Source organism: Malaclemys terrapin, chromosome 11 (genome assembly GCF_027887155.1).
Source record: "Malaclemys terrapin pileata isolate rMalTer1 chromosome 11, rMalTer1.hap1, whole genome shotgun sequence".
NCBI classification, from domain to species: Eukaryota; Metazoa; Chordata; order Testudines; family Emydidae; genus Malaclemys; species Malaclemys terrapin.
This window is the reverse complement of record NC_071515.1, coordinates 78,923,158-78,940,639: the sequence shown is the minus strand read 5'-3', so window position 1 is coordinate 78,940,639 and position 17,482 is coordinate 78,923,158. Positions and strand designations below refer to the sequence as shown.

General features: G+C 64.0%; 1 protein-coding gene across 1 annotated transcript; it reads left to right on the top strand.

Moving 5' to 3' along the window:
- Window positions 1-7,845: 7,845 nt before the first annotated feature.
- GLB1L (galactosidase beta 1 like) lies at window positions 7,846-17,465 on the top strand. Its single transcript, XM_054044227.1, is given in 17 exon segments — window positions 7,846-7,935; window positions 8,403-8,575; window positions 9,111-9,260; window positions 10,118-10,179; window positions 10,499-10,593; window positions 12,663-12,843; window positions 13,103-13,161; window positions 13,481-13,602; window positions 14,399-14,439; window positions 14,848-14,966; window positions 15,337-15,411; window positions 15,487-15,576; window positions 15,753-15,866; window positions 16,287-16,418; window positions 16,745-16,960; window positions 17,196-17,327; window positions 17,329-17,465. Coding segments are annotated over 17 exon segments (1,911 nt in total). The 5' UTR covers window positions 7,846-7,881; the 3' UTR covers window positions 17,425-17,465.
- Window positions 17,466-17,482: the final 17 nt, after the last annotated feature.

Here is a 17,482-nt window from a genome sequence, read left to right as displayed (position 1 = left end):
GTGGATGAGAAGGGGCGGGGCTGTGGGGGAGGGGAGGAGGGAGGGTGCAGGAGAGGAGAAGGGGCGGGCTCTGGGGGAGGGGAGGGGATGGGTGGATGAGAAGGGGCGGGGCTGTGGGGGAGGGGAGGAGGGAGGGTGCAGGAGAGGAGAAGGGGCGGGCTGTGGGGGAGGGGAGGGGATGGGTGGATGAGAAGGGGCGGGGCTGTGGGGGAGGGGAGGAGGGAGGGTGCAGGAGAGGAGAAGGGGCGGGCTCTGGGGGAGGGGAGGGGATGGGTGGATGAGAAGGGGCGGGGCTGTGGGGGAGGGGAGGAGGGAGGGTGCAGGAGAGGAGAAGAGGCGGGGCTGTGGGGGAGGGGAGGGGATGGGTGGATGAGAAGGGGCGGGGCTGTGGGGGAGGGGAGGAGGGAGGGTGCAGGAGAGGAGAAGGGGCGGGGCTGTGGGGGAGGGGAGGGGATGGGTGGATGAGAAGGGGCGGGGCTGTGGGGGAGGGGAGGAGGGAGGGTGCAGGAGAGGAGAAGGGGCGGGCTGTGGGGGAGGGGAGGGGAGGGGGTGGATGAGAAGGGGCGGGGCTGTGGGGGAGGGGAGGAGGGAGGGTGCAGGAGAGGAGAAGGGGCGGGCTCTGGGGGAGGGGAGGGGATGGGTGGATGAGAAGGGGCGGGGCTGTGGGGGAGGGGAGGAGGGAGGGTGCAGGAGAGGAGAAGGGGCGGGCTCTGGGGGAGGGGAGGGGATGGGTGGATGAGAAGGGGCGGGGCTGTGGGGGAGGGGAGGAGGTGGGGAGGGGAGGAGGGAGGGTGCAGGAGAGGAGAAGGGGCGGGCTCTGGAGGAGGGGAGGGGATGGGTGGATGAGAAGGGGCGGGGCTGTGGGGGAGGGGAGGAGGGAGGGTGCAGGAGAGGAGAAGAGGCGGGGCTGTGGGGGGAGGGGAGGGGGATGGGTGGATGAGAAGGGCGGGGCTGTGGGGGAGGGGAGGAGGGAGGGTGCAGGAGAGGAGAAGGGCGGGGCTGTGGGGAGGGAGGGGATGGGTGGATGAGAAGGGGCGGGCTGTGGGGAGGGGAGGAGGGAGGGTGCAGGAGAGGAGAAGGGCGGGCTGTGGGGAGGGAGGGGAGGGGTGGATGAGAAGGGGCGGGGCTGTCGGGGAGGGGAGGAGGGAGGGTGCAGGAGAGGAGAAGGGGCGGGCTCTGGGGGAGGGGAGGGGATGGGTGGATGAGAAGGGGCGGGGCTGTGGGGGAGGGGAGGAGGGAGGGTGCAGGAGAGGAGAAGGGGCGGGCTCTGGGGGAGGGGAGGGGATGGGTGGATGAGAAGGGGCGGGGCTGTGGGGGAGGGGAGGAGGGAGGGTGCAGGAGAGGAGAAGGGGCGGGCTCTGGAGGAGGGGAGGGGATGGGTGGATGAGAAGGGGCGGGGCTGTGGGGGAGGGGAGGAGGAAGGGTGCAGGAGAGAAGGGGCGGCTCTGGAGGAGGGGAGGGGATGGGTGGATGAGAAGGGGCGGGGCTGTGGGGGAGGGAGGGGATGGGGATGAGAAGGGCGGGGCTGTGGGGGAGGGAGGGGATGGGTGGATGAGAAGGGGCGGGGCTGTGGGGGAGGGGAGGGGATGGGTGGATGAGAAGGGGCGGGCTCTGGGGGAGGGGAGGGGATGGGTGGATGAGAAGGGGCGGGGCTGTGGGGGAGGGGAGGAGGAAGGGTGCAGGGGAGAAGGGGCAGGGCTGGGCTGAGGGGGAGAGCCCGCAGGCAGAACCATGAATGGGTCAGTACCATCAGTCCCCTCCATGGGCTGCCACCTTGACGTGGTGGAGCAGCTTGCGTATACTTAAGCCCCTAAGAGCGAAGCCGTCTGGAGTCCTGTGCTCCTGGTAGGGTCACCCACGGCGGGAAGGTCGAAGGCGAGGTACCAGACAAAGTGCAGCACAACACAACACAACGGCAGAACAGGCGATGAAGCAGGATCACCTCTCAACGGCTGCGAAGGCGAACAAAGTCTACAACAGAGGAGAAACCCCTGGTCGTCTCGGACCTCCTTGCCACTGGCCACAGGTGCCTCTTCTGCCAAGATGTGTGTGGCTGCTGGTGCGCATCAGCTCCCCCACATTAAACTACTCACGCACAGGCTTCTTTCACAGGAAGACCTTTCCCCCCCCCCACCCATAAAAGTCCTGCGGCGATGGGCGAGTGGCGACGGGATAAGTGAAATGAGCACCAGGAGTCCCTAGTCACGGACCCACACGCAGCAGGTGACCACAAGATGGTCGTCATGTGCCCCTGGACTGGGATAGGGGGCATTTTCAGCATCAGTGATCACAACTGAGCAATGCCGCTACTTATACAGCCCGAAATGCCGTCAGCCTTCTTGCAACAAGAGCACACTGTTGACTCCTATCCAGCTTCTCATCCACTGTGACCCCCAGGTCCTTTTCTGCAGAACTGCTCCCTAGCCACTCAGTCCCTAGTCTGTAGCAGTGCATGGGATTCTTCCGTCCTAAGTGCAGGACTCTGCACTTGTCATTATTGAACCTCTTCAGATTTCTTTTGGCCCAATCCTCTAATTTGTCTAAGTCACTCTGGACCCTATCCCTACCCTCCAGTGTATCTACCTCTCCTCAACATAAAGTGGAAGGATCATCACACTAATGTCAGTGGCCCCACGAAGTAGCGAGTCAACCTCCTCCTGGCCCTGGCCAAACTCTCCATCTACACTACCAGGAGGAGGATGCTGGACGAGCTGCTCTGCGACTGTGGGCCTATTTCCGTTCCTCCCTAGTTTCACGTATCTGGCCAGAGTTCCACTGGCAGCATCCGCCGGCTCCCTCGACACCTTTGAGGAGCAGTGGGCGTTGGCCGGGGTTCTCTGCTCGGTGTCCCCATTCGGTACCCTCGCTTTGAACCTATGACCTTCACCTCAGTCCCTGTTTTTTTCATTAGTTGTTCCCCATATTTATTTGGTCCCTGGGTCCAGTGGTCCCCTCCTGCTAGGCTGGGGAGGGGCCTTTAGAAGTGGGCGGGCTTGTGCCCGCCCACCCCCCGGGTTTCCAATAAGACTAATGTCAGTCAGGGCCGGATTAACTCTCCTGTGGGCCCGGAGCTATTAGATTTTGAGGGGCCCCCCTGTATACAAGTCTTTTTCCTAATTTAAAAACAAAATGATCACAATTATGGCATCGAGGCTATTAACACTGTACCAAACTTGTCTTTTCATTAACATAAAGCCGTTCTGTGGTTACATTTCAGTCTTAAAACATGTAGAATATTAGTTAAGTTAATTCAAAATAGCCTACTTCTTCCCTTAAACGGCTGTTATATTAGTTTCTTTCTGGACTTCAGGGCTGAGAAATCCTTGATGATGTCACTGAAATCCAGTGACGAAGCAAGTCATACTTTATTGACATTAGAGCCAAATTATTCAGTCTCATCTGATCCATGCTTGACCTCAGCTTGTTTTTTATTAGCACCAGTTTTGAAACCGATCATTCCCCTCCAGCGTTAGTTACTGGCAGTGTCAAAAAAATCCGTAAGGCAAATGTTGACACTGGGAAACACAGACTGCAGGCTCCGTTGTCTTAAAACGTGAAGTAGTGTGTTTGCCGTTTTGTTTTCCTCGTTTTTGTGAAGTCCTTAATTGAACCAGTTCATCTGCAAAATCCTCCTGTAAGTCGGTACTATATTTGTTTTGTAGTTCATGTAGTTCTGATGCAGAAACTAGATGAAGATTGTTCATAAATCCGAAGTAGCCGCATACCTCTTTGTATGCTTCATACCTGCGATGCAACTCTGCAACAAGTTTATCAATTGTTGTACTTAAAGTACTGCATAGGATCTTTTCAGGGGGAATAAGGGAAAGCCCCACATTTATTAGTAATACATGTATCAATCAACACTGTATCATATGCATATGAGATAGATTACACTCATGCACTCACACACACAAGCACACTCCGTCTTGTTGTTGTTACCAATTAGTTGCTCCCCTTAACTGCACTGGCCAGGTGAGTTAGATGGGGGGAGGGGTGGAGGCCGGGCTTCTGCGGATCCGGGTCGATGCTCCCATGTTGACAAGACGAGACCCGGGGTCCTCTGCAAGACACCTCACATTAATAGCAGCTTCCCTCTCATGCCGATCTGTACCAGCTTCAAAATCTGTGTCTGTGTCCATTGGTCCTTTGTGCTGCTCCCTCTGGGGGTTGTCCCAATGCTGCAAAGAGGGTGTTTTCAAAAGAAGGTGCTGGCTTCTAACCACCCCGAGGCCGTCGGTATGTCTGCTTGTCTTCAGTGAGCCCACTTGACACGTTTTATTGTCCTTGGGTCTGGCTCCTATCCCCTCTCCAACTGTTGCAGCTGCCTGGAGGTGCTGCCTTCCACGCCTTCACTCATTCACACCTCGTTCATTCAACAGGGCAATTGATTAAAAGGGGGGGGGGGGGAATCTTATTCTACTCCCAGCAAAAAGACATTTTTTTAACATTATACCAAGGCTCAATACAAAGTTTTCTATATAAGGATCTGATCCACAGTTGTATGAAAATAGAGGCATAATACAAAGTCATATGAAAGTTATGTGAAGACGCTTAATGCAGAGATTTATCTACACAATAACAACGTTGAAAATCTCCATGCAAAATTTCTCTTGGCCTGACAACTTACAGTCCGGCTCCCCAGACTCGTCCTGTTGGTTTTCACCCTTCAGTCCACGGTGCTTTTCCGATTTCGGCTGTTGAGAAACTCAAAGTGTCATTTGTTTAGCGGTAGTTTCAAAGCTGTCAAACTGAACTTGTAGACCAGCCACAAAATCCTTTAAAGAGCCCACCAACTTTTACAGCATTAGACCAGTCAAGGTCAGCAGCCGGAAGTGCTTGTGTCTTGAAATCTCTGCAGAACTGTGTTCCAGAGATTGCAAAGAAAAGCCATTCCCAGCTGGTTCATTTTCATGAGCAGCGATTGAGTCTCCTTGTGCATATTTGGGGTTCTGATGTGGATCATTGGCTAGTTTTCAGAGAGATCCCTGAATATTTTCATAATGCAGCCGTAGTGCTTTGGGAGCCTGGGCATGTGCAGACCACCTTGTATCTGAAAGACCTTTCAGCGTCTCAAGTTGCTTATTGTCATTTGGCTCTAATCCTGCAGGAACAATTTGCCAGCGAGTGGTTGATTTTGAGCAGAAATTAAAAAGTGACTGAACAAAGGAAAAAAGTGTTTGCCTCCAAGCAGCAGGTTACGCTCATAACCCCAACTAAATTGAGTGTGAACTGCGCAAGGTACCCACTCTGCTAAAGAGTTATTATCGCCTGAATTCGTGATTGCAGACCTGACGTGTTCCTAGCATTGTCATAACACTGACCCCTGCAATTTCCTATGTCAATGTCCATCTTCTGCAAAACTGGCCAAACTGAGTGACAAACCGATTCTCCAGTATGACTCGTTATTGCGAGAAATTTTAGAAAACGCTCTTGAATCTGTCTCTCTTGAGACACATAGCGGACAATGAAGGTCAGTTAATCTATGTGGGATATCTCAGGAGTGGAATCTACAATACAGTAACTCCTCACTTAAAGATCGCACCGGTTAACGTTGTGTCATTGTTACGTTGCTGATCAATTAGGGAACGTGCTTGTTTAACGTTGTGCAATGCTCACGTTGTTTGGCAGCTGCCTGCTTTGTCCACTGCTTGCAGGAAGAGCAGCCCGTTGCAGTTAGCTGGTGGGGGCTTGGAACCAGGGTGGGCCGGCAGCCCCCCATCAGCTCCCCGCTCCCCTAAGTTCCCTGTGCGGCGCTGGGACCCTGGAAGCAGAATGGTGAGTTTCTTGCTGGTGAGAGCGAGCCCTCGGGGCCGGTTTTGGCACCGTGGGTAACCACGTCCCAGACAGCAGCACCTTCCAGGCAAACAATGCAGGCGCTTAGAAGGGCGAGGCTGGCAGAGGGGGCAGTCCCGGGCACAGGCCCCACTGGCGATCGGTGCTGTGGTAGCGCCCACCCACCCAGTGTTGTGCTCGGGGGCCAGCCGCCCCCTGGCCTTGCTGCAGAGCAGCTCGCTACTTATCAAAGGAAGCGCGAGGGAGGGCAGTGGGAGAGAGGAAAGGGGGGCAGAGACGGGCAAAGAGCAATGTCCTGGGGGGATGGGAATCTGCCCCGGCTGTGCCCCCATTGTGAGCTGTCATGGAACGTGGTGATGCCCTGCTCTGGGGGGTGCTGGGGCCCAGGCAGCGGGCAGCGTCCAATGGAGTCATGGGCCTCCCGCTCTCCAGGGAGCCAGACCCGACCTGGTGAGTAACAGGGCAGCTCAGCTGGCCAAGGGGCTGCCCCACCCCAGCCGCTGGGACACAGGACTCCAGCGAGGGCACAAACCCCTTCACCGGGCAGCTGGGCTTCACCTGGCACTGCCCAGAGGAACAAGTGTGCCTCGCGGGCACTGCCTGTGGCTAGCACCTGGTTACCAGCCATGCTCACTGGGACTGTCCCGGGGGATCCCCAGCAGAGGGACCCCCCTCCCCATCTGCCCCCAGCAGAGACACGCCCCTAGAGATCGCTGCTCTCCTGGGCCCCCGACTGCCCCTGGCATAGACCCCCCCCTAGAGATTGCTGCTCCCCTCGGCCCCCGTCTGCCCCCAGCACAGACCCCCTAAAGATCACTGCTCCCCTGGGCCCCCATCTGCCCCCGGCACAGACCCCCCCCCAGAGATTGCTGCTCCCCTGGGCCCCTGTCTGCCCCCGGCATAGACCCCCCCCCAGAGATTGCTGCTCCCCTTGGCCCCCCGTCTTCCCTCATCACAGACCCCCCCTAGAGATCACTGCTCCCCTCGGCCCCCCCGTCTGCCCTCATCACAGACCCCTCCCAGAGATCACTGCTCCCCTCGGCCCCCCGTCTGCCCTCATCACAGACCCCTCCCAGAGATCACTGCTCCCCTCGGCCCCCCGTCTGCCCTCATCACAGACCCCCCCCTAGAGATCACTGCTCCCCTGGGCCCCCGTCTGCCCCAGCACAGACCCCCTAGAGATCACTGCTCCCCTGACCCCCCATCTGCCCCCAGCACAGACCCCCCCCAGAGATCACTGCTCCCCTCGGCCCCCCCATCTGCCCTCATCACAGACCCCCCCCTAGAGATCACTGCTCCCCTGAGCCCCCATCTGCCCCTGGCACAGACCCCCCTAGAGATCACTGCTCCCCTGGGCCCCCCAGCTGCCCCCAGCGCAGGCCCCCTAGAGATCGCTGCTCCCCTGGACCCCCGGCTGCCCCCAGCGCAGACCCTGATGCCAGGGGCATTCCCTCAGTTGGAGTCACTGGGGGCCCCGGTGCCGCAGCTGCGGGCGTGTCCAGTGGTTCTCAACCGGGGGTACACGGGGGTCTTCCGGGGGGACATCAGCGCCGCTAGAGATTTGCCGACTTTCACAAGCACGAGCGAAGTCAGCGCACACTGAGATTTCAATCAGACAGTGACTTGTCGAGTGGGACAGCCGGAAATGGGAGCACACTCGCGGTGTGGGCCAGGAGTCACCCAGTGTGTCACGCTCTGGTGTCTTTACGTCTGATTTTCTCCGCCAGTCGTTTTCAAGTGAGGTGAAACTTGGGGTCCGCAAGACAAATCCGCCTCGTGCCAGGGGGCAGGAGCCTGGCCAGGCTGAGCGCCGCGGGGTTGGGCCCGGCTGGCACCGAGAGGGGGCTGCGGTGGGGGGCACGGGGGTCCGGCTCCGGTGGCTGCGATGCTGGGGCTCGGGGGCTGCCAGTGCCCAGGACGGGGAGCTGGGGGGGAGCTGGGGGGGGGGCTCCCTCCCCCCTGTGGGGCTGGTGTCCCTGGGAAGGGCCTGAGTCTAGGACCTGGAGGAAGCGCTGGGGCTGGGAGCTGCCAAGGGGGTCATGTGACGCTCCTGCTTCGCTTCTCCCGCAGCTGCTGGGAGCTGTGACCATGGGGCCCGGGGGCCGCGTCCTGCTGCTGGCCGCGGCGCTCCTGCCGCTGGAGGTGAGCCGGGCCGAGCCGAGCCGAGCCGGGCAGAGAGCCCGGGGGGGGCTGGATCTGCTTTGACAGAGCAGCTACAAGTCCTGAGACCCGAGTCTGGGTCTGTCCCCCCCCATCTCACCCCTGCTGGGGCTCCAGGACTCGGAGCGCCCTGCACCCCCCCCCCCCCCCGCCACTTCGGGCCCCCAACCCGGGCCGCAGCCCGGGGGGGCGTGACCCTGCCCAGGGCCGGGTAAAGCCCAGGGCCATCGCCCTGGTCTGGCATGTGGCTGCGTCCAACAACCATCCAAACCTGCCTGGCTCCAGCAGCCCCCCCGCCTGTCCCTCCCTTGGCCCCCAGCCCTGGGGCAGCAGGAGGCGTCTGCACCTTCCCTTCGATCCCCCACCCAGGGCGCCCCCCGCGGTAACGCCAGCACCCCGGGGAGCGCGGCCGGCTGGGCCTCGTGTGCTCACAGCTCCCGGGGGGCCAGGCCTGCGCCGGCGCCCGCTCCTTCCAGGTGGATTACGCCCACGACTGCTTCCGCAAGGACGGCGCCCCCTTCCGCTACGTCTCGGGCAGCATCCACTACGCCCGCGTCCCGCGCCCCGCCTGGCACGACCGCCTCCTGAAGATGTACATGAGCGGCCTCAACGCCGTGCAGGTGTAGGTGACCCACGGGCTCCAGCCGGGCTCCCACGGGGAGGGCTGCCCCCAGGGCCACAGGACATCACTCACATGGTCTCTCCAGGTCACGGCTCTCGCCCTGGGTTCCTGCCCCAAAACCAGAGTCTCGTGCGGGGCCAATGTGAGCTCCAGTCCCTGAGCCTGGGACTCTAATCCCAGCCCTGACCTGCAGCGTCCGGCGGTGACAGCAGCTCTGCGCTGGCTGTTGTGTTGGCCAGGCCCCGCCAGCTGGGCCGGGGCTCACAGGGGACACGTGTCCCCCCCAGTGCGGCCAATCGGCCCTCTGGGATCCGGAGAGTTAATGCACCGATAACCGGGTCAGGGCCCTCAGTCCTGCACCACGCCGGGACCCGCATGTGTCCTTGGGGATCTCCCTGCTGTGCTGTGGTGCTCGGTCTTCGGCCACGTCCCGGGCCCCCCAAGGGCGAACAGACCCCCAGAGGCTGTGCCCCCCCCCCAGGGCGTGCAGACCCCAGCGGCTGCTCCCCTCACTGCTCCCGACTCTCTTCCCCAGCTACGTCCCCTGGAACTACCACGAGCCGCTGCCCGGGGTCTATGACTTCTCTGGGGACCGAGACCTGGGACACTTCCTGAACCTGACGGCAGAGCTGGGCCTCCTGGTGATCCTGCGGCCCGGGCCCTACATCTGCGCCGAGTGGGAGATGGTGAGGGCTGGCCAGGGGCTGCTCTGCCCTGAGTCTGACCCCAGCCCCTGTCTGTCTGGCCCAGGCCCCCCACCTCTGCCCCTCACTCCCGACTCGCAGCCCCCTGCTAGCCCGGCCCTGGGCTCCCGCCAGCTCTGCCGGTTCCCCTCACTCCCGACCCACAGCCCCTGCTATCCCGGCCCTGGGCTCCCCCCGTCCCCAGCTCTGACGGTGCCCCTCACTTCCGACCCGCAGCCCCTGCTAGCCCAGCCCTGGGCTCCCCGTCCCCAGCTCTGTCGGTGCCCCTCACTCCCGACCCACAGCCCCTGCTAGCCCAGCCCTGCCCCCCAGCTCTGCCGGTGCCCCTCACTCCCGACCCGCAGCCCCTGCTAGCCCGGCCCTGCCCCCCCCCAGCTCTGCCGGTGCCCCTCACTCCCGACCCGCAGCCCCTGCTAGCCCGGCCCTGGGCTCCCCACAGCTCTGCCAGTGCCCCTCACTCCCGACCCGCAGCCCCTGCCAGCCCAGCCCTGGGCTCCCCACAGCTCTGCCGGTGCCCCTCACTCCCGACCCGCAGCCCCTGCCAGCCCAGCCCTGTCCCCCCCCTAGCTCTGCCGGTTCCCCTCACTCCCAACCCGCAGCTCCTGCCAGCCCAGCCCTGTCCCCCCAGCTCTGCCGGTTCCCCTCACTCCCGACCCGAAGCCCCTGTCCCCCCCAGCCCCCTCCCCCCCCAGCTCTGCTGCTGCCCCTGAATTCTGACCCCTTCATGGTGTGTCTGTGACGCAGGCCAATGAGACCTTCGTGCTCCTTGCACTTGACCCGGACCTGCCATGTCTCCGGGGACTGACGAGTCTCTTTCTCCTCTGGGCTGTTTCTCTAGGGCGGGCCTCCCTGCCTGGCTGCTGTGGAACCCAGACATTGTCCTGCGCTCCTCTGACCCAGGTAAGGGGCGTCCCACAGGGACCAGCCCACCGGGCTCCTGCGCTCAGCCACACAGGGCCGCTTAGTTGGTGCCAGGCCGCTGTGGGGCTCCGGCATTTACCTGCTAGTCCTCTCTCCATCCTTGGCGCCCCGAATGCAGAGCAGCTGGGCTCCTTCTCTTCCCCCTCCCTCCCCGCCGCCCCCTGGAGACGGGCATCAGCCTCCCACCCTGGGCGAGCTAGGAAAGGCTGGCGGGCTCTGCCAGCGCCCTGTGCCCTGCACACAAACCACGGCAGGCTCCCGGCTCTCACACGAACCCAGCTGCTGTCTCTGCTCCCAGATTACCTGCAGGCCGTGGATTCCTGGCTGGACGTCCTGCTGCCCAGGATCAAGCCCCGGTTGTACCAGAACGGAGGGAACATCATCAGCATCCAGGTGGGTGGGGTGGGGTGGGGGGCTCAAGGTCCCTTCCCTGGCTCACTGCTTCTTTCCCAGCCTATCCCAGCACCCCAGAGCCCTCTGTGCTGTCCCCCACAGAGCCCCCTGCAACCCCTATTGCTCTGGAGTCCCCCGTCCCCATAACCCCTGTCCCCCACAGAGTCCCCTGTCCCTGTGGTTACCTGCACAAAATTCTCTGTTACTCGCACTCTCTAGGATGTCCCACCCTTTTCCAGTTCCTAGGGCTCCAGGCGCAAGGCACCGAACTTTACCCCTCCATGGGCTCCGGGCTCTACTCCTCTGGGCTCAGAGCACACACCCATTCCCTGTGGACTCAGGCCTTAATCTTTTGTGGGGTTAGGGGCTTTTCCCAGTGAAAGAGCCTCACACAGTAATATCCCACATCACCTCTATTTATTAACAATCCCCAACCCAGACGCACACACTACACAGACACTGCTCACCACTCCCAGTCAGACAGATGAACTTTTCCCCGCTGGCCAGTCAGGATCAGGCCATCTGGGGGACTCCGGTTTCTGCCCAGTGTCATTGGCTGAGTGTTGGGGTCTGGCAGCTCTGATCTCGGGCTGTGTCCTGGAGTCGGTTCCCAAGAACTTCCTTTTGGACCCCAGTTTATAGAGTGAAACTTGAGTCCTGCTTAGCTGCACCTTAACCCATCCTTATACTAAAATGTTACTAACCAGTCCTAACATTGTAACAAAATTCTCTAACCAACCCTCCCCCACCACCTTCATTAACTGACACCTAGCTAAATTAATTATGTAACCGACAGAAACAATCCAAGAACCAGACAGAGACCGGACAGATAAACAGTAGGGAAGTGGGGACCATAAAGATAAAACAAGAAAGAAATGAGGGTTTCACAACCACAACTGTTGATAAGTGGTTTCTTGCCAGACAGGCTGCTGTCAAACTAAGTTTTCTGTAACCAGCTTAAGATCAGTTTCTGTATCTGGGGATCGTGGGGCCGTTAGGACGGGGTCTCCTCCTTCCCAGCCGGATCGTACATCGTTTAATGTCATTAGATGGGATGTGAGGAGGTGACTTCCTGCTTCTCCGCTAATGGCTGCTGCTCTCCTAATAGGGCTGCAGAGAAAGGCCTTAGGCCTTACACTGTAACCCCCATCGCTCTGGAGCCCCCTGCCCCTGTAACCCCCCCCCGAGGCTGGGGCTGTGCAGGGGGAGCCATGCGTGGGGGGCACTGGGTGGGGGCGTGAACTGGAGCTATTAGCTAAAGCCTGCCCCTCCCCCCATCTGTCCATCTCTGGGACCTGGATTCACCTCTAGGGGGTGGAGGCAGGAACCATCCCCCAGCCATCGGGTGTAGGGGTCCCGGGCACTGAGCTCCTCAGAACAAGTGAGGGAGGGTCTGAAATAACAGGAGGGATACGGGGGCCTGCGGGTTGGGATCGAGGGGCACTGGCAGAGCTGGTGGGGGAGAGCCCAGGGCTGGGGTTGCAGGGGGCAGCGGGTCGGGAGTGAGGGGCACTGGCAGAGCTGGTGGGGGGAGCCCAGGGCTGGGCTAGCAGGGGGCTGCGGGTCGGGATTGAGGGGCACCGGCAGAGCTGGTGGGGGGAGCCCAGGGCTGGGCTAGCAGGGGGCTGCGGGTCGGGAGTGAGGGGCACCGGCAGAGCTGGTGGGGGGAGCCCAGGGCTGGGCTAGCAGGGGGCTGCGGGTCGGGATTGAGGGGCACTGGCAGAGCTGGTGGGGGGAGCCCAGGGCTGGGCTAGCAGGGGGCAGCAGGCCGGGATTGAGAGGCACCGGCAGAGCTGTGGGGGGCTGGACTAGCAGGGGGCTGCGGGCCGGGATCGAGGGGCGCTGTCAGAGCTGGCAGGAGGCTAGCCGGGGGGAGGCCGTGGAAGGCCAGGATCTGGGGCCAGCAGGTGAAGTGAGTGAGGTGCCCTGGGGCTGGCAGAGCAGCGGCCGTGGGGCTGAGTGGGGGGGACTCGTCCCGTCTCTTGGCCTGGGCCGTGCAGGTCGACCCTCCCCGCAGTGGCGGCCCAGGGTCTCACGGTGCCGCCCCCTCACGGCCACCTGCCCCCCAGGTGGAGAACGAGTATGGGAGCTACTCCACCTGCGACTACGACTACCTGCGTCACCTGCTGGCCGCCTTCCGCGCCCGGCTGGGGCCCGACGTGCTGCTCTTCACCACCGACGGCAACAGCGCCGCCGAGCTGCGGTGCGGCACCCTGCAGGGGCTCTACGCCACCGTGGACTTCGGGCCAGGTGCCCCTGGGCGGGGGCTGGCTCGGGCAGGATGGGGGGGCGCTGGCTTAACTGGGGGGAGCAGGATGGCGAGGGGGGCTGGCTCAGACGAGGGGCAGGACGGCAGGGGGGAGGCCTGGCTCGGATGTGTGGGCGGGACAGAGGAGGGGCTGGCTCAGACGGGGGGCAGGACGGTGTGGGGGTGGAGGGAAGGGGGGCTGGCAGCCAGCCCGATGGGGGCACGGGACCCTGCACTGAATTGCTCCCTTCTGTCCCCCAGGCCCCAACGTCACAGCCGCGTTTGCCCCTCAGCGACTCTATGAACCCAAGGGACCTCTGGTGAGAGTGGGCCCCCGTGGGCCGTGGGGGGCAGGTGCTTGGGGGGTTGGTTGTGGCAGGAGCTCTGTGCTCAGAAGGGCTCTGGGGGATGTCGCTCTGGGGCATGGACAGGCTCTGTGGGGGGGCGTAGGGGGCTCCGTGGGGCACAGGGGGTCTGGGCAGGGGGCTCTGGACTCCCTTGTCTCAGAAGCAACTGCTGCAGGCTCGGTGCTGGGGGGCGGCGCTGCCCGGTGCCTGGAGCGACTCCCTCTGGTGGCTGCTGGGTGTGGGGGGCCCTGGCTGGCTGCCGGGGCTGTGGGTAACGGCCCGTCTGCCCCAGGTGAACTCGGAGTACTACACGGGCTGGCTGGACTACTGGGGAGAGCCGCACGCCGGCAGCAGCCCCGCGCAGGTGGCTCAGGGTCTCCAGGACATGCTGCAGCTGGGAGCCAACGTCAACATGTGACTGTCCGGCCGCGTGGGGGGCTGGGCTGGGGAGCGGCCCTGGGCGGGTCGGCTGCTGCTGGATCCCAGCGGGCCCCAGGCCCCGGTCCCTCTGCCCAGGGCTGCGTGGGGAGGTTCTGTTGGGTCCGGCCCCAGGGCTGTCGTGCTGGAGTGAGGGGGGAATTGAGCTACCAGGGCTGGGGGGCCAGAGCCATCCACTGCTGGGGTATGGCCAGCCCCACATGTGCTGCCCTCGGCACTGGGGTTCAGCTGGCCCTGCCCCAGGGGACCCCATGCGGCCGGAGCTCTGGGGCTGCTGCCCCTGGTTCCCCATCTCTGTGCCACGCCCAGCACCCAGGTGTCCCCTGGCTGAGCCAGGTGCCAACCCTGCCGTGCAGGTTGGTGCCGCAGCCCTGGCACGATTCTGGCCCCCGCTCCCTGCACGGGAATTGGCAGCAAAGGGCCCCGGGGCTCCCCCAGGCTAGGGAGAGGGGCTCCCCCTTCCCTGCCCCACGCAGGAGGCCCCAGTGCAACCCGTCCTCTCCTTCCTGCCTCCCCTCTCCCGCACCCCAGGCCCCGCTCCAGGGGGCGCTCTCTGTCCCATGCTCCCCTGAGGCTCTGGCCCTTTCCCTTGGGCAGTAGCCGGTTTACACGGCTGGCTGCATTTGGTGATTTCCAGCCCACGGTGGGAACTGGGGAGTCCCCGTGGAGTCAAGCCGGGTGGGCTCAGAAAGGAGGGGGGTGTCTGCGCTAGCTGCTGGGGGCTGGTGGGGCTGCGCTGGGCTCTGATGGCCGCCTCTGGGTTATCATGTAGGTACATGTTCCAGGGGGGCACCAACTTTGGCTACTGGAGCGGTGAGTCGTCCCCCCCTGCCCGTGGGGAGCAGGGGACCCATGGAGGGCATAGGGCTGGCGGGTGCTGCCTGGCGGGTCCCTGCAGGGCTGTGGTACCTGGGCAGTCGCCCATCCTACTGGGGCCTAGTCCAGCTAGCCCCTTCTCTGCCCATCCCCGGGGTGCTCTCTGCTGTCAGCAGTGCTGCACGGGGGCCCCTGTGGCCCATGCCAGCACCGGCCCCCATCCATGAACACGCCAGGCCACGGTCCGTGTGGTTTCCGTGCCGCGGGCCAGGCCCCGTTCCCACGGAGCTCCCAGCAGCCCCTGGCCCTTGCCCCCATCTCCCTCGGCTTGCCAGGCTGCAGGCCCCGAGCCAGTGGGGGGCACGGCAGGGCCCAGCCGTGGCTCACTCCGCCTGCCTTGGCCAGGTGCCGACTACAAGGGCCGCTACAAGCCAGTCACCACCAGCTACGACTACGACGCGCCGCTCTCGGAGGCAGGCGACCCCACCGCGAAGCTGTTTGCCATCCGGACGGTCATCAGCAAGGTACTGAGCCCAGCGGGCCGGGGGGAACTACCCTCGCCATCGCCCGGCACCTCGCGGAGCCCCGGGCAGAGCGCAGAGCCGGCGCTGCGGTCTGTGTCAGGGGCAGGGCTCTGTCCTGCCAGCCCCAGCCGTGCCAGCACCGTAATGCCCTGCTCGCTGCAGGGACAGCAGGGGCGAGGGCAGCTCTGCCCTGGCAGGGCAGAGGGAGTGGGGTGCCCCCTGGCGGGTGCCCTGGGTTAATGACTCTGAGCCCAAAGAGCTGGGGTGCCAGGCACGGCTCCGGCCTCCTGCCCCCCTTCCATGGCATCCGCAGGGGGGGCCATGCCCCTGACCCAGCCTGGCCGGCTCCTAACTGGGGTTTGCTGTTCAGTTCCAGCCCCTGCCTGAGGGTCCGATGCCGCCCGCCACCCCCAAGTACGCCTACGGCCCCGTGCCCCTGCGGAAGGTGAGTGGCTGCCCTGGGAGCTGCCCCCCTGCCCCGGGAGGCCCCCACCCACCCTGCCCCTCTCCTCTCTTGCAGCAGGGCGAGGTGCTGGAGCTGCTGGACGTGCTGTGCCCCGGCGGGCCCATCCGGAGCCGGTTCCCCCTCACCTTCGAGGCCGTGAAACAGGTGAGGGGCTGGGTGGGCACAGGGTCCTGGCGCCAGGCTCCTCGCCTGTGCCAAGGCTTTCCCTGGGAAGGAAGGAGCTGGGCCTGCTGGAGACGGGAGGCCCTGCAGAGGGTTTCCCATGGGCAGCCCCTCGGCCCCCTGCGCCCACGGGGCTCTCACCCTCCGCTCTGTTGCAGGCTCATGGCTTCGTCCTGTACCGGACGCGCCTGCCCCGGGACGTCTGGGATCCAGCCCCTCTGAGCTCCCCTCCCAACGGCGTCTGCGACCGCGCCTACGTGCTGCTCAACGGGGTGCGTACCGTCCTGCTCCTGGGCCCCGGGGGGCAATGCCCAGCCCCTCTCTGTGCAGCGGGGGGCGGAGGGGCTGGCAGTGCTGGAGGCAGCCTGGGGTGGGGGCTGTGCCACCCTGCACTTGGCCCCCAGAGCCTGTTGGCCTTTGCCCTGGTCCCATCTCCGCTGTGGGGTGGATCTGGCGGGTGGGGGGGGGGCGGTTGCTTTCGCGTTCACCCCACAGGGTATCCACATGGGAGGGAGACCTGGGAGATGGTTCTGCCTGCCTGCTGCGGGGGAGAGCCCGTCTGGTGGTCGCCTGTCCCGGTGTGTGCAGGGAGTGGGGGGGGGGCCAGACCGGCCCTGGAAGGCTGGCACCGAGGGGCTTTGGGGAAGGGGAGGCTGGTGCTGACCCGATTCCCCATGCCTGCCTGGCGCCAGGAGTACCAGGGGAGGCTGGAGCGCGACGGGCAGACGACACTGAACATCACAGGCCAGGCTGGCGCCACATTGGACCTGCTGGTGGAGAACATGGGCAGGATCAACTTTGGTGTGAACGCCAGCGACTTCAAGGTGAGGGGCGGGACGGGAGGTGGGCGTGCTGCTGCCAGGTGCCCCCTGAGCTGGGCATCCTCAGTGCCTGCCGCCCCTGCAGAACTAGGGAGGGGCTGGGCAGGGATGGGGCAGCAGCTGGTGGAGCCAGGCATGGAGCAGGGCTGGGCAGCCTCCCCAGGTGGCAGCCCCTCCTGGCATGGCCCTGCGCTGCCTCTGGATGCTGGGGAGCGGGGTTCGCCCTGTGCGGGGAGCAGTGGGGATGGGGCAGCCAAGGGGGGAAGGGAGGCAAGCCCACGGGCAGGGCCGTCTGCTTCCTCCCCACTGGTCTGTCCCCGTGTTCGCAGGGCCTGCGCCAGAATCTCTCCCTGGACATGGCTCTGCTCAGCGACTGGCTGATTTACCCCCTGGACGTGGACTCGGCTGTGATGCGGGGCTGGCCCCCGCCCACCCCCCAGGCTGAGGGGAGCAGGGCCAGGCTGGGGCCGGTTCTCTACACTGGGGCCTTCCAGACCCCTGGCATCGCCTGGGACACCTTCGTGAAGTTCCCCGGCTGGAGCAAGGTACCGCTGAGGGCAGGGCGGGCTGGCTGGGGCCTGGCTTGGTGGGCAGTTCTCCCACTGCGACGTCACAGCCGCTCGCTCCCCACTGCCGGGGGGGGGGGGGGGAGAGATCAGGGAGAGGGCACCGGGCGGGTGTTTGGGGTGGAGGTAGCGGGCAGGGGGATGGGAGGCAGGGGGGCAGTGTGCCAGGCTGAGAATGCCCCCCCACACTCATGCCCTCTCTCTGCCCCTCCAGGGCCAGCTCTGGATAAACGGCTTCAACGTGGGCCGGTACTGGCCGGCCCGGGGCCCCCAGCAGACGCTCTTCGTGCCTGGCTCGCTGCTGAGCGCCTCGGCCCCCAACAACATCACCCTGCTGGAGCTGGAGGGGGGGCCCCCCCCGGCCCTTCGTGCTGTTCCTGGACCGGCCCCTGCTCAACCAGACCGTCAGCCCCCAGGCTGGGACCGAACTGCCACCTCCCTAACGCAGCCCCCGGTGCCTCCTGGGCCCCACTGGCTCCCCCAGCGCAGGTGCCTTTGGAC